At 40.1% G+C, this 15,728-nt stretch overlaps 1 protein-coding gene across 1 annotated transcript; it reads right to left on the bottom strand.

Moving 5' to 3' along the window:
* Nucleotides 1-11,925: 11,925 nt before the first annotated feature.
* On the bottom strand, nt 11,926-15,403 carry LOC107887802 (zinc finger CCCH domain-containing protein 38). The gene is made up of 6 exons (XM_041094599.1): nt 15,013-15,403; nt 13,735-14,517; nt 13,030-13,632; nt 12,807-12,910; nt 12,238-12,715; nt 11,926-11,980 (listed from the first exon to the last, which is right to left on the bottom strand). Exons 1-6 carry the CDS (start codon nt 15,322-15,324, stop codon nt 11,951-11,953), a joined length of 2,310 nt encoding a protein of 769 aa, XP_040950533.1. The 5' UTR covers nt 15,325-15,403; the 3' UTR covers nt 11,926-11,950.
* Nucleotides 15,404-15,728: the final 325 nt, after the last annotated feature.

Below are 15,728 nucleotides of genomic sequence, written 5' to 3'. Positions count from 1 at the left end.
TAAGCAATTTATGCTTAGTAAGTTTTGAGCAAGGAATTCCAGCATAAACAAAGAATAACACACATTTAGCTAAACGGAATATTTCATAATACGCAATTTACCGATATCAAACTTGCTTCACAACATTAACAACCCTTATGTACATACACAATAGACTAACTTAGCCGAAGGCCGGTGGCTCGTTTATCAACTGAGCGAACATTTATTTGTAAGGGCTCGATTAAATTCAACACATACGTAACATATCCCCATATTGGGATGTTTTTCGAGTATTCGCTGGAATTTTACAGCAAGCTCATTCATTACCAAATCACGTACCTTCGGGATTTAACCGGATATAGCTCCTCGTTCAAATGCCTTCGGGACATAGCCCGGTTTTAGTAACTCACACAATGCCTTCGGGACATAACCCGGATTTAATAACTCGCACGAATGCCTTCGGGACTTAACCCGGATTTAGTATCTCGCACAAAGGCCTTCGGGGCTTAACCCGAAATTTGTATCTCGCACAAATGCCTTCGGATCTTAGTCCGGATATATTCACTTAGCACAAAGCCTTCGGGACTTAGCCCGGACAGCATTCAATTAATCATGCACATCTAACAATAATTCATGGCACATTCATATTTCATTTTCATTTGCGAAACTCAAACACCAGGCACATATCGTCCTTGCACATTCGGCTCAATAGCCACACATAGAGCATGATTTAATCACATCGTAATTTAAGCTCTCTTACTCAAGAACTTACCTCGGGTGTTGTCGAACGATTCCGCTAGCTATTCAACCACTTTTTCCTTCCCTTTATCGGATTTATTTTCCCTTTGCTCTTGAGCTTAATTAAACAAATAAATTGATTTCATCATTTAGGCATCAAAAAGATGAACACAAGGCACTTAGCCCATATTTATACATTAGACATTAAAGTCTCATACATGCAAAAATCATGCATCAACACAACATATTAGCTAATTTCTTTCCCCTTGGCCGAATATGCATGTCTATTTTTGGGGTCGATTTCAACACTTAATACACACATATACACACTAGTAAAGCATCCTCCCCCTTTTCATCAATTTAACACATGAATTGCTCATTAACATGCAAAGTTACATTCGGCCTTAGCACACATCTTGCTAGCCGATTCTTCTCCATTTAGCAACCAATGCACATATATGCTCACACAAAAATGCTAAAAAGGAGGTTCAAGAATCATCAAGCCATCATCACATGCATCATTAACAAGCTTCATATTTTGCATGCAATGGCATTAACACAACCTCCACCTAGGCCGAATCTTAACTCATCCTCATGCCTCATCACCACAACATCAAACACCAACCAAGAATGATGCATCCATGGTCAAGTGCCAATTCCATCACATAGCAAGATTTAGACCATGGGCTAGGTAGAACTCAAGCTAACAACTAAAACATGCATGCATCTCATGGAACATCATCAAACATACCTTAGCCTAGCTACATGCATGGCCGAATCTCTTCACCTTTCTTCTTCTTTCCTCCTTAAAATTTTTGGCCAAGGATGAACCAAAGGATGAGAAATTTTTTTCTTTGTTTTTCTTTCTAATTTAGGCTAAATGAAGGTGAGAAAAGGATGAACAAAGATCTTCTCCTCTCTTTTCTTTAGCTCACGGCAATGGGGGGGGAAAAGAATCAACTGCACATTTTTTTTTTTGTGTATTCATCATACTCCTTTTCATTATTTAATTTCCATGCCTATTATTTTATTTTTTTCCACCCATGATGCACCAACAAAACATGTCTATGACATGTCTTGGCCATCAAACTTGGTCTACCATGCTTGTCATGGCCGGCCACTACTAGTAGGGGGGAAATTTGACATGCAAGTCCCCCCTTTGTCCACATGCACTAATAGGTCCTCACACATTGACCTATCACATTTTAGAATTTTCTCACATACGTCCTATTGACTAAATTCACATGAAATCAACCAAATTGAAGCTTGAAATTTTCACACATTCATAATTACATATTCTAGACAATAAGTATCACATTCAAACATTTCGGTGACTCGGTTTAGCGGTCCCGAAACCACTTCCCGACTAGGGTCAACTTTGGGCTGTCACAACTCTCCCCCACTTAAGAAATTTTCGTCCCCGAAAATCTTACCGGTAAATAGGTTTGGGTATCGTTCTTTCATCGAGCTCTCGGTCTCCCAAGTAGCTTCCTCGATCCCGTGTTTGAGCCATAACACCTTTACTAGCGGAACTCTTTTGTTTCGCAACTCCTTCACTTCACGAGCTAGGATACGCATCGGTTCTTCTTCATAGCTCATGTCGACTTGAATTTCAACCTCTGATGGGCTAATTATATGTGATGGATCAGATCGATAGCGTCGAAGCATCGAAACATGAAAGACGTCATGAATCTTTTCAAGCTCCGGGGGCAAAATCAATCTATACGCAACCGGACCAACTCGTTCAGAGATTTCGTACGGCCCAATGAATCTTGGGCTCAACTTGCCCTTACGGCCGAACCTGAGTATCTTTTTCCAAGGTGAAACCTTAAGGAACACTTTGTCTCCCACCTAATACTCGATGTCTTTTCGTTTCAAATCTGCGTACGACTTCTGACGATCCGTGGCTACCTTTAGACTTTCACGGATTACCTTTACTTTCTGTTCAGCATCTTTAATCAAATCAACTCCGAAAATTTTACTTTCACCGAGCTCGGTCCAAAACAATGGTGTACGGCATTTACGACCATACAAAGCCTCGTAAGGTGCCATCTTAATACTTGATTGAAAACTATTGTTGTAAGCGAATTCAATCAAAGGTAAATACCGTTCCCATGAACTACTGAACTCGAGGATGCAACATCTCAACATATCCTCAAGTATCTGAATTATCCGCTCGGATTGACCATCGGTTTGGGGGTGAAAAGCAGTGCTAAAATGCAACTTGGTACCCAGAGCTTCTTACAATTTCTTCCAAAATCGTGAGGTGAATCTCGGATCTCTATCCGACACGATAGAAACAGGTACCCTGTGTAATCTCACAATTTGATAAACGTACAATTCAGCTAGTTTATCCAATGAAAAATCCGTACGTACGGGGATGAAATGAGCCGACTTAGTCAGTCTATCAACAACAACCCATATCGCATCCTTCTTACTTGCTGACAAGGGCAGTCCGGACACAAAGTCCATTGTGACTCGATCCCATTTCCACTCGGGTATCATGATCGGCTGGAGTAATCCTAAAGGCACTTGATGTTCCGCTTTCACTTGTTGACATATTAAACATCTCGAAACAAAGTCGGAGATGTCCCGTTTCATACCATGCCACCAAAATTGACGTTTCAAATCGTTGTACATTTTCGTACTCCCCGGGTGAATTGACATTTGGCTACAATGGGCTTCGTTCAGAATCATCGAAATGAGTTCCGAATTCCTTGGAACACACAAACGATTTCTGAACCTCAAACAATCATCATCATCAATTTGAAACTCCGATTCCTCGTTCGGAAAACACTTAGCCCGTTTTGCAACCAATTCATCATCGACTTTCTGAGCTTCACGAATTTGGTGAGTCAATAATGGTTTAGCTTTTAATTTAGCTACTAACACATTGTCTGGTAGAACAGACAAATGCACGTTCATCGCTCGTAAAGCAAACAATGACTTCCGGCTTAAGGCGTCCGCAACCACGTTAGCCTTTCCCGGGTGGTAATCAATGACAAGCTCGTAATCTTTTAACAACTCAAGCCAACGTCTTTGTCGCAGATTCAAGTCTCGTTGAGTCATCAAATATTTGAGACTTTTGTGATCCGAAAATACATGGCACTTCTCACCAAACAGATAATGTCGCCATATTTTTAAAGCAAACACGATGGCAGCTAGTTCGAGATCATGGGTCGGATAATTCCTCTCGTGTGGCTTCAATTGTCTTGACGCATAGGCCACGACTCGACCTTCTTGCATCAATACGCAACCCAACCCAAGTAGGGATGCGTCACTATAAATGACAAACTCTTTACCTGATTCGGGTTGCACCAAAATTGGAGCTTCAGTCAAATGAGTTTTCAGTTGGTCGAAACTTTTCTGACATTTCTCCGTCCACCCGAACTTAACATCCTTTTGAAGTAGCTTCGTCATTGGTGTGGCTATCATCGAGAAACCTTTCACAAATCATCGGTAATAACCGCCGAGTCCCAAAAAGCTCTGAACTTCAGTAATATTTCTCGGAGGTTTCTAGTCAAGTATGGCTGAAATTTTGTTCGGGTCAACTCGAATACCCGACGCGGATACCACATGACCCAAGAAGCTAACCTCTCTTAACCAGAACTCACACTTACTGAACTTAGCATATAACTGCTTTTCCCGCAAAATTTGCAGCACTAGCCTAGATGCTCAGCATGTTCGGTCTCATCTCTTGAATAGACCAAAATGTCATCAATGAACACAACTACGAACCGATCCAAATATGGTCTGAAGATCCGATTCATCAAATCCATAAATACCGCAGGGGCATTAGTGAGCCCAAACGGCATCACTAAGAATTCATAGTGACCATATCTCGTTCTGAAGGCAGTTTTTGGTATGTCCGATATTCGAATTTTCGCAACTGATAATAGCCCGATCTCAAATCTATTTTCGAGAACACTGTGGCTCCCTTCAGTTGGTCGAACAAATCATCGATGCGCGGCAACGGATATTTATTCTTTATCGTCACTTTATTCAGTTGACGATAGTCAATACACAACCTCATGGTTCCGCCCTTCTTCTTCACGAACAATACTGGTGCACCCTAAGGTGAGAAGCTTGGTCGAGCAAAACCTCTATCCGTCAATTCTTGCAACTGAGCTTTTAACTCTTTTAACTCGGTTGGTGCCATACGATATGGGGCTATCGAAATCGGCGTAGTCCTAGGTGCAAGCTCAATACCAAACTCTATCTCCCGAACAGGTGGTAAACCCGGCAATTCTTCCGGAAAAACATCCGGGTATTCACAAACCACCGGCACAGATTCGGGTTTCTTTTCTAATTCTTTGTCATCAAGTACATACGCAAGGTATGCTTCGCACCCTTTTCTTACATATTTCTGTGCCAACATTGCTGATATTACAGCTGGCATCCCCTCCAAGTCCGCAGACTCAATTCGGACTACTTCGTTATTTGCGCACCTCAAATCAATAGTCTTGCTCTTGCAATTCACAACCGCATCATGCGCGGTCAACCAATCCAAACCAAGGATAACATCAAATTCATCAAACGGCAAAAGCATCAAGTCCGCCGGAAAACAGGAACCTCGAATTTCCAGGGGACATTTCTCACACACTTTGTCGACAAGCACGTAATGACCCAAGGGATTTGACACCCGAATTACAAACTCAGTAGACTCAATAGGTAAAGTCTTACTGGATGCTAAGGTTTCACATATGTAAGAATGAGTAGAATCGGGGTCAATCAAAGCAATTACATTAGTATCAAAGAGAGTGAATGTACCGGTAATAACATCAGGCGAAGAAGCATCCTCGCGGGGACGTATAGCATAAGCTCTAGCAGGCGCACGAGCTTCGGATCTGGTTATATCATCTCTAGATCCTCTCTGACCACCACTAGTATTGCCCGCATTTCCAGATGGTCTACCTCGAGCAGTGGTAGCACCCGGTTTCCCACTCTGATTTTCATTCTGTTCAAACAACCTCGGGCAATCTTTAATGAAGTGGTCAACTGATCCGCACTTGTAACAGGAGCGGTCAGGGAATCTACAACTCCCCGAATGCCATTTACCGCAATATCGACATTTCGTTCTATCTCGACGTTCATTCCCAACACTGGCGACCGAAGTGCCTCGTGTACCCACAGGGGTCGATCACGATCTCGTCTAAAAAGGCCCGAAGTGCCTCTAAACTGGCCCGCATCATCTCGAAATCTCTTCGATGTCTGTTGAAGAGACCTTCCCGAGGATCTTTTACAAAACTCTCCAGTTCCCTCATCAACTCTTTGCTTTTCTTTTCTAAGCTCTTCGGCTTTACAAGCTCGTTCAACAAGTACCACGAACTCTCGTATTTCAAGAATGCCAACGAACATTTTTATATCTTCATTCAGGCCATCCTCAAAGCGTTTACACATAATAGCTTCGGACGAAACACATTCCCGAGCGTATTTGCTAAGTCTAACAAATTTTCGCTCGTAATCAGTAACCGACATGGAGCCTTGCTTAAGCTCAAGAAATTCCTTCCGTTTTTTATCAACAAATCTCTGACTGATATACTTTTTCCGAAACTCAGTTTGGAAAAACTCCCAAGTTACTTGCTCTCGGGGCACAACAGAAGTCAGAGTACTCCACCAATAGTAGGCAGAATCACGTAGCAAGGAGATAGCACACTTTAGGCATTCATCGGGTGTACAAGATAGCTCATCGAGTACCCGGATAGTGTTGTCCAGCCAAAATTCAGCTTGCTCGGCATCATCGCTATCCATAGCCTTAAATTCAGTAGCCCCATGTTTTCGGATTCTGTCAACTGGGGGCTTATTTGACCTTATTTGGTCCGTTACCGGTGGTATTGTAGGTGCGGGGGTAGTATTTGTCGGGAATGGAGGTTGTGGAACAGCCATATTAGTTCGAATGTATTGGTTGAACCAATCATTCATCACGATATAGAATGCTTGTCGAGCTTCATCATTCGGATTACTAGCATTAGGTTGAGAGTCTGCCGGCACTGTCCCTTGTGCGGGAGCAGGCGCTACACTCTCAAGATCATCAGCTACCTCTCGGTCACGATCGGGACCCATTACTATAAACACATTTACAATTGTCAGAAATCACCACACTATCAAGTAATCACATAAAATGGCATGTATAGCTAGACCCAACACATTACGGTAGTCCTAGAATCGACTAAACCGTAGCTCTGATACCAATTTAATGTAACACCCCGAACCCGAGACCGACACCGGAGTCGGACACGAGATGTTAACAAACTTTGAAAAATTTTTCCAGACACTGCCCAGTCTGAGTACTAGTCGCTTCAAAAATCATATCTTGAGTTTCACAACTCGAAAATCAGTTTTGTGATTTTTCCCTGAAACTAGACTCATGTCCCCACCTATGTATTTTTTCTAGAATTTTTGGTTGGGCCAATTAGTACAGTTTATTAGTCAAAGTCTCCCATGTTACAGGGGTCGACTACACTCACCTTTTCCCATTACGACTTGGATATCTCTCTGCACAGAGCTTCAATACTGATTCCGTTTGTTTCTATGGAAACTAGACTCAGAGAGGAATCCATACATATATGGTATGACCCCTAATTATCTCTGGTCAATTTATAGTGAATTTCCAAAGTCGGAACAGGGAATCCAGAAACTGTTCTGGCCCTATTCCACAAGAACCCGGATATCTCTTACTGTACTGTTCATATGATTGTTTCGTTACTTTCATATGAAAGTAGATTCATCAAGGTTCGATTACATAATTTATTCACTATTTAATTCCACTCCTACGAATTCTTGTGATTTTTCCAATCCACACCACTGCTGCTGTCAGCCTCTGTTTTCAAAGTAAACCTTACCTATTTTCGGGGTTTCATGGACCAACTAGGGCCTTGTCATACATATGCCCACATATGATCATACTTAGCCATTCCAATGGCTGATCATTTGCTCAACACTTCCATTCCAACTATAGTTACATCATGAAACCATCTATACATTCATAAACACGAATGGTCTAATGCCATACTCCACTTCTACAAGCCATTTTCGCATGGCTGTACACTTATACATTTCATAAAGTACTCGAAAAACAACAATGGGTAGTCCTATACATGCCATATCAAAATTCAACCAAAATAGTACCCAAAAGAGCCTTTGATAGTGTGGGCGACTTCGACTTCAAGATCCCGAGTCCGATAGCTGGAGAACCAAAAATCTATAAAACAGAGGAGCAGTGTAACGAGTAAGCAATTTATGCTTAGTAAGTTTTGAGCAAGGAATTCCAGCATAAACAAAGAATAACACACATTTAGCTAAACGGAATATTTCATAATACGCAATTTACCGATATCAAACTTGCTTCACAACATTAACAACCCTTATGTACATACACAATAGACTAACTTAGCCGAAGGCCGGTAGCTCGTTTATCAACTGAGCGAACATTTATTTGTAAGGGCTCGATTAAATTCAACACATACGTAACATATCCCCATATTGGGATGTTTTTCGAGTATTCGCTGGAATTTTACAGCAAGCTCATTCATTACCAAATCACGTACCTTCGGGATTTAACCGGATATAGCTCCTCGTTCAAATGCCTTCGGGACATAGCCCGGTTTTAGTAACTCACACAATGCCTTCGGGACATAACCCGGATTTAATAACTCGCACGAATGCCTTCGGGACTTAACCCGGATTTAGTATCTCGCACAAAGGCCTTCGGGGCTTAACCCGGAATTTGTATCTCGCACAAATGCCTTCGGATCTTAGTCCGGATATATTCACTTAGCACAAAGCCTTCGGGACTTAGCCCGGACAGCATTCAATTAATCATGCACATCTAACAATAATTCATGGCACATTCATATTTCATTTTCATTTGCGAAACTCAAACACAAGGCACATATCGTCCTTGCACATTCGGCTCAATAGCCACACATAGAGCATGATTTAATCACATCGTAATTTAAGCTCTCTTACTCAAGAACTTACCTCGGGTGTTGTCGAACGATTCCGCTAGCTATTCAACCACTTTTTCCTTCCCTTTATCGGATTTATTTCCCCTTTGCCCTTGAGCTTAATTAAACAAATAAATTGATTTCATCATTTAGGCATCAAAAAGATGAACACAAGGCACTTAGCCCATATTTATACATTAGACATTAAAGTCTCATACATGCAAAAATCATGCATCAACACAACATATTAGCTAATTTCTTTCCCCTTGGCCGAATATGCATGTCTATTTTTGGGGTCGATTTCAACACTTAATACACACATATACACACTAGTAAAGCATCCTCCCCCTTTTCATCAATTTAACACATGCATTGCTCATTAACATGCAAAGTTACATTCGGCCTTAGCACACATCTTGCTAACCGATTCTTCTCCATTTAGCAACCAATGCACATATGTGCTCACACAAAAATGCTAAAAAGGAGGTTCAAGAATCATCAAGCCATCATCACATGCATCATTAACAAGCTTCATATTTTGCATGCAATGGCATTAACACAACCTCCACCTAGGCCGAATCTTAACTCATCCTCATGCCTCATCACCACAACATCAAACACCAACCAAGAATGATGCATCCATGGTCAAGTGCCAATTCCATCACATAGCAAGATTTAGACCATGGGCTAGGTAGAACTCAAGCTAACAACTAAAACATGCATGCATCTCATGGAACATCATCAAACATACCTTAGCCTAGCTACATGCATGGCCGAATCTCTTCACCTTTCTTCTTCTTTCCTCCTTAAAATTTTTGGCCAAGGATGAACCAAAGGATGAGAAATTTTTTTCTTTGTTTTTCTTTCTAATTTAGGCTAAATGAAGGTGAGAAAAGGATGAACAAAGATCTTCTCCTCTCTTTTCTTTAGCTCACGGCAATGGGGGGGAAAAGAATCAACTACACATTTTTTTTTGTGTATTCATCATACTCCTTTTCATTATTTAATTTCCATGCCTATTATTTTATTTTTTTCCACCCATGATGCACCAACAAAACATGTCTATGACATGTCTTGGCCATCAAACTTGGTCTACCATGCTTGTCATGGCCGGCCACTACTAGTAGGGGGAATTTGACATGCAAGTCCCCCCTTTGTCCACATGCACTAATAGGTCCTCACACATTGACCTATCACATTTTAGAATTTTCTCATATACGTCCTATTGATTAAATTCACATGAAATCAACCAAATTGAAGCTTGAAATTTTCACACATTCATAATTACATATTCTAGACAATAAGTATCACATTCAAACATTTCGGTGACTCGGTTTAGCGGTCCCGAAACCACTTCCCGACTAGGGTCAACTTTGGGCTGTCACAAGTTCGGTACCTAAATGAGTGCCAATCAGCACATCTCACTTGCCTTCTACTGTAATGTAGTGCCCATTGCCCACTTTTACTTTTGTGTTGAAACTTCTATCAATGCTTTTAAAAATAGCAGCATCAGGTGTCATGTGGTTAGTGCAACCACTGTCAATCAACCACCCTTTTATGGTTTTTCTTTTGGCAGCTGAGTAGGAGACAGCAAATACTTGTTCTTTCTGATCACAACCCTCTTCTACCTAGGCTGTTGAAGTTGATCTTGCTTCTTCTGGCCTTTGCTTCTACAAACTTTCTCAACATAGCCTATCTGTTTACAAACTTTGCATTGCACATTAGGTCTGTACCAATAGTTTGCTTCAAGATGGCTAACTCTTTTGCAATGTGAGCAAGGTGGATACCTTCTTCTTACTCCATCTCTTTTAGATTTGTCTGGCAAGTTTTCTTCCCTTTGTAGCTAGAAGAGCTCGAGGTTGGTCTGCTCTTGGCTTGAAAGGCACCTTCTTAATTCTCCTTTTATCTACTAGCTCTTCTTTGTTCCTGAGCATAGAGAGCATTGATTAGCTCGGTCAAAGAGATATTTGACAGATCTCTTGAATCTTCTAGAGAAGATATTGTGGCTTCATATCTCTCAGGTAAGATTGAAATAACCTTCTTCACTATTCTGGCTTCACTGAATTTGTCCCCAAGCAGTCTGATGCTATTCACAACAGCCATGATCCTACCTGAATATTTCTTAATTTTCTCTGATTCCTTCATCTTCAGATTTTCAAAGTCTCTAAGTTTAAAAGTTGTTGTTGTCTTGTTTTTTCAGTGCCTTGAAACTCTTCTTTAAGCTTGTCCCAAGCATGTTTTGGAGTCTCACAAGCCATGATCCTTGTGAAAATCAAGTCTGACACGTTGTTTTGAATGCAAGACATTGCCTTGTACCTCTTGGCTCTGTCATTAGAGTGTTGCCTAATCTGAACTACCATGAGGTTAGCTCTCAAGGGTGGTGGTTCAACATCAGCATTGACAACCTCCCACAAGCCAAATGTCTGAAGGTAGGTATTTATTTTCACTATCTAGATGTGGTAGCCTTCACCATTTAATACTGGTGGTGGTGTTGGAGAGAAATTTGATGAAGACATTGTTTTTTAGAGTAGAAAAGAGAAAAGTCCTCTAAGAAATCAACTCTCGATACCAATTGTAGGAGTTGAGAAACTAAGCTAAGCAATCACAATAGCAGTCTTGAGAATTAAGCAATAAAGACTTGCTGAACGAACAAGAAAGAAAAAAAAGCCAAAGAAAGTAAGAACAGATTGCTTAAGTTTAACCAAAATAAGAAGAATTTTCTGAAAGATTCATCATCAATTGAGAACTAAAAGCATTACATATATCAAGCAATTAGCTTGTCAAAAAAATGAAAATGTTACCTAAACATACCTAACTCCACTAACAATATCTTAAAACCTATAAAACATTGCTTGCACACTTGATTAAGCTGACTTATCAAATCTATCAGCACCAAATCACATCAAGTATGTTACTAACTGAGTTCTAATATAACTAAGCAACAAAACATCAACTAAAAAGTAACAAAATAGCAACCTATGCTTCAGCTGCAACTTGTATGGCTCGAACTGCCTTGGTTTGCATGTAAGCCATCTTCTAACATACTCACACATGAAGAAGGAAATGCCAACATCATATGTTAAAACTTCTAATACAAAAACAAGTAAATATCTACATACTTAGCCATGCTTCAAAGGAATAACACAAATAAACAAAAATTGAAAAGGTTAGTATTCGTAGAAGCCGCAAAAACTAGTTAACAAGATGGGGTAAATTTTGAAATACAAGATAGCTTGATATGTAGCTGTAGAAATAATATCAAAAGACGTAAAGATCCCCCATTTCTTTTAGCTCTTCTGGAACTTTTCCACATATGCCTGCAAAAGAATTTAAAATTTGTAGGGTGGTAAGTAAATTAGGCATAAAAGGGAACAATCTACACCTAGAAATAGTTAAATTATTGTAAGGAATTATCTATCAGCTTCAACCATGAACACAACTTCAACCATGAACACTAACATTGGACATCTTTCATGAGTTGCACCCCGTTTGACCAAGAGCACATTGAGAGATGCTAGCAATTAGCTTGTTATTGGGTGATAGTATAAAACGAAAAGTCTATTAATTTTCTTACATGTACAAGTTTGCTAAGCTTTGGTTTCGAAAATGACAGATATTGATCAATTTTTTCAGGTGTTTGAGGAATATTAGTCCCTTGCATTGTAGCAGTCACTTTGTCAACAACTTTCCTCACAATGCTTTTGTAAGCCTCTTTGCAAATTTGACCTTCCTTCCATGTTGGTTTGAGGTGATCCTTGACAAACTCAACAAGTGCAAATTTAAATGCACGAACTCCTTTACCATCCTTGCTCTTTTTGCCCTCCTCAGTCCTATCATCTGCATCTGTGTTCTCCGATAGACCATTCTTATTCTCTACTTCAGCTTTCTTGGTTTGAACAATTCCTCCATTTTCCTTTGTCAACTCAAAACTTGTGATAGGCTCCAGCTGATTTGGCTTATGGCTATCAAAATCAGACTCTCCTTTGGAACTGTGATCATTATGATAGTCAACTACCATTTCTACCAACCACAAGAGATGATGGTAAAAAATTCTTAGCCGACAGTTCTAATTTGCCAACTGCAGTACTTTCCTGACTAACAGGATGAACTGAAAATCCCAAAGGCTCAGTATTTGTATCCTACTTCTTAGCAGGATCAATGCTATCAGATCTGGGATTATATCGCTCTGGGAATGTAATTTCTTGACCTGACTCAATAGGTCCTCCAGAGTTTGCAAAAGAAGTTACCTGCATTGCATCATGGACGTTAAGAGAAATATGAAGTAAAGGAAGTTGTTGCCCCTTTCCAAATAACTGAGCTAAAGAGGCTGAAAGATTAGTAAATTGGGTGCCTATTCAATGCTTACCATGTTCTGAGTTGACGGAAATCCATAATTACCATGTAATATATTTCTATCCCCAATATTTAGTTTGTTGCTAGATTTTTCCTCTTGAAGCAGCAGGTTGTTTTGTGGAACTTTATTATTTACTTCATTAGAAGGGAATGACAGTTCACTTTGTCTGACTGTGTTTAAGTTTGAATAAGGTAAATAACTTGAACGTGGCCCAGGATGGTCAAAACTTCGCAATACTGCATAACTGCTACCCCTTGTCATGGGGTCTAGATGAAAGTTCGATTCCTCTTTTGACATTAGCTGTGAAGCTGCATGCCCATCATGTGCATGACCCAAGGCCTTTTCAATTACATTCTTTCCATGAGCTCGTAGGGATGTGCCCACAGGAGTGGGTTCTGAACTATGAGACTTTTCCTTATCGACAGAAGAGTGGATCCTGCGATTCCACATAGGGGACATTTCCATAGCAACAATTGACTCTTCAACACCTTTTGGTTCAGAGACACCCGTATTAACACCAACATTTTCTATCTTCTTCAGATCCTCCTTATCAATATCAATTCTTTTACAGTGCACATTAGACTCACTGTTCTTTCCACAGGCATCATATCCATGCTGCCATCTCTCACCCATGTTACAATTAGAGAATTCGTTTGTGTCCTTATTCAACTTTGAAGCCCCCAAGTAGACACTTGTATCACTCTATTTTGAACCAGCCCATGAGTTGTGAAGATCAATTGAAGCATCAGCAGCACTCCATTTTGCACCAGTCCAGGGTATCTCAGATTCATTTGACACATCAGCATCTCCCCCGTTTGAAGCATTCCCATATTTGTCTACATTGAATGAAGCATCTATATCTGTCAGCTCTGCCCCATCAAGCAACGAATCCGAACTAACAGAACTTCGACCCCACTGACCCCTATCACATTCAGTACTTGCAGGATGAGAAAACCTACAATAATTTCCATTATGAAAATTTCCAGTAGAAAAGTACTTGATAGATATACTACTGCTTTTTCGAGATTCAGGCTCAACATCTCGCTCTGGAGATGTAAGTTTGTTCCTCTTATTATTTTCCCTTTCTCTACTTATCTCATTTATTGATCCTTTGCTGAAGCCATCAGAAACACCATCATGAGCAGATCTACATGATGCACCTCTGCGACAGTTACCTTTCCGATAATCAGTACAACAATCAGTAGATCTTCCACTCTCAATAAGGTAATATTTATCTTCATTGCGAGTAATATATTTTGAAGCACTAGCTCTCTTTTGCCTATTATCCCAACCATCCTCATGGCTTTGAATATCTTGGTGAAGAAAATGAAACTGACTGCTTCTCCTGCATCTCCCAGCCATAAATTTTTTACATATTTGAGTTGACACTCCAGATCCGTTTCTGGTCTTCTCAAGGAATCCCGGTTGCTGCTCAATGCCATGAACTGGGCTTCTACTACGACTTCTACTTCGGCTCCTACTCCTGCTTCTGTCAGTACACTAAGATTAGGCGAAATTAAAAATCAACAGAAAGATGAAAGATATACAGGATAGAAACCATAGTACCACTTATCCAGACAAATAAGCATAAACCATATTACCACTTAAAGATGCCAAAAGCATTGTGCTCAACAAATAAGGCGAGATACAACCTCAATGACAAGATAAAAGTTTTAAGTAAATCGAAAGGAAAGTTCACAAGACAAATTGGGAAAAGCGTTGATATATTTAGTATAGAGAAACATTTTCAACTTAGCTGAAAAAGCAAAACAGCAAGCATGTGATTCTCAATTTCTTAGTGACATTGAAGAATTAGGACATAATACAAGGTAAAGGCATTGGCGATGGCATGATGAAGTCAGTTATATAACAACCAGGACACCGTCAAAAAGAAGATAATAACAGTAAACCTTTGAGACCTGTTCCAATCAGTTTTAAGAGAATGGTGGCAATTTTGTTGCCTCCGGTCATCAAGAGTAGGCGACTTTTTCATGCTGTAAGTCTCATCACCATCACATGGAGTTGTAGTTTTCCAATTTGTGGCACAGTCGCTATTGTTTTCACCACATTTGCTTCCATGTAAAGATTCCTTTGAAGGCAGTCCATGCTTAGATTTAATAGCAGACCACTGGTTGCCATTCCTACCAAACTCTGGGGAGAAGGATCCATGTTCTGATCTCTATCACAGGCGTTCGCAGACCAAGCACTGTCTTGTACATTTTCAAGAGAATATTGACGTTCCTCTTTTAAATCCAACTTTGAAGAGCACTTTCTGCTTTTGCTCATTTCAACAATAGTACGTAGCATGGAATTAAGAAATTAATAAACTGCCACCCTTCATCTGTCTCATGCCCCACCTTTGGTTTAATTCACATTCCAATCAGTGTCATGTCCAATCTGTTTTGATTTAATTCCCATAGAGCAAAAAAAAAAAATCTATTTCCATTAAACAGAAACTTTCAAAAAGAGAATTCAGAACAAGAACAACAAGAAACATATATCTCACATCCAAAAGTCAATAAGTATACATATCTAATTCTATTTCTTTACTTCAACCTTCTCTGGGCTTGGAGCGATCGACACACTTTTGCCAAACCTCTCCATTCCATTCTACGAGCACTCTTCCTATTAATCCCAAAGACCAACTTACGTAAGTTATCTGATCTAATATTATAACCAAGGATTGTTTCATGTCTATCTCTAAATTTCCC

Source organism: Gossypium hirsutum, chromosome A03 (genome assembly GCF_007990345.1).
Source record: "Gossypium hirsutum isolate 1008001.06 chromosome A03, Gossypium_hirsutum_v2.1, whole genome shotgun sequence".
NCBI lineage: Eukaryota > Viridiplantae > Streptophyta > Magnoliopsida > Malvales > Malvaceae > Gossypium > Gossypium hirsutum.
Note: the sequence above shows the minus strand (reverse complement) of the source record. Positions and strands in the feature narration are given on the sequence as shown.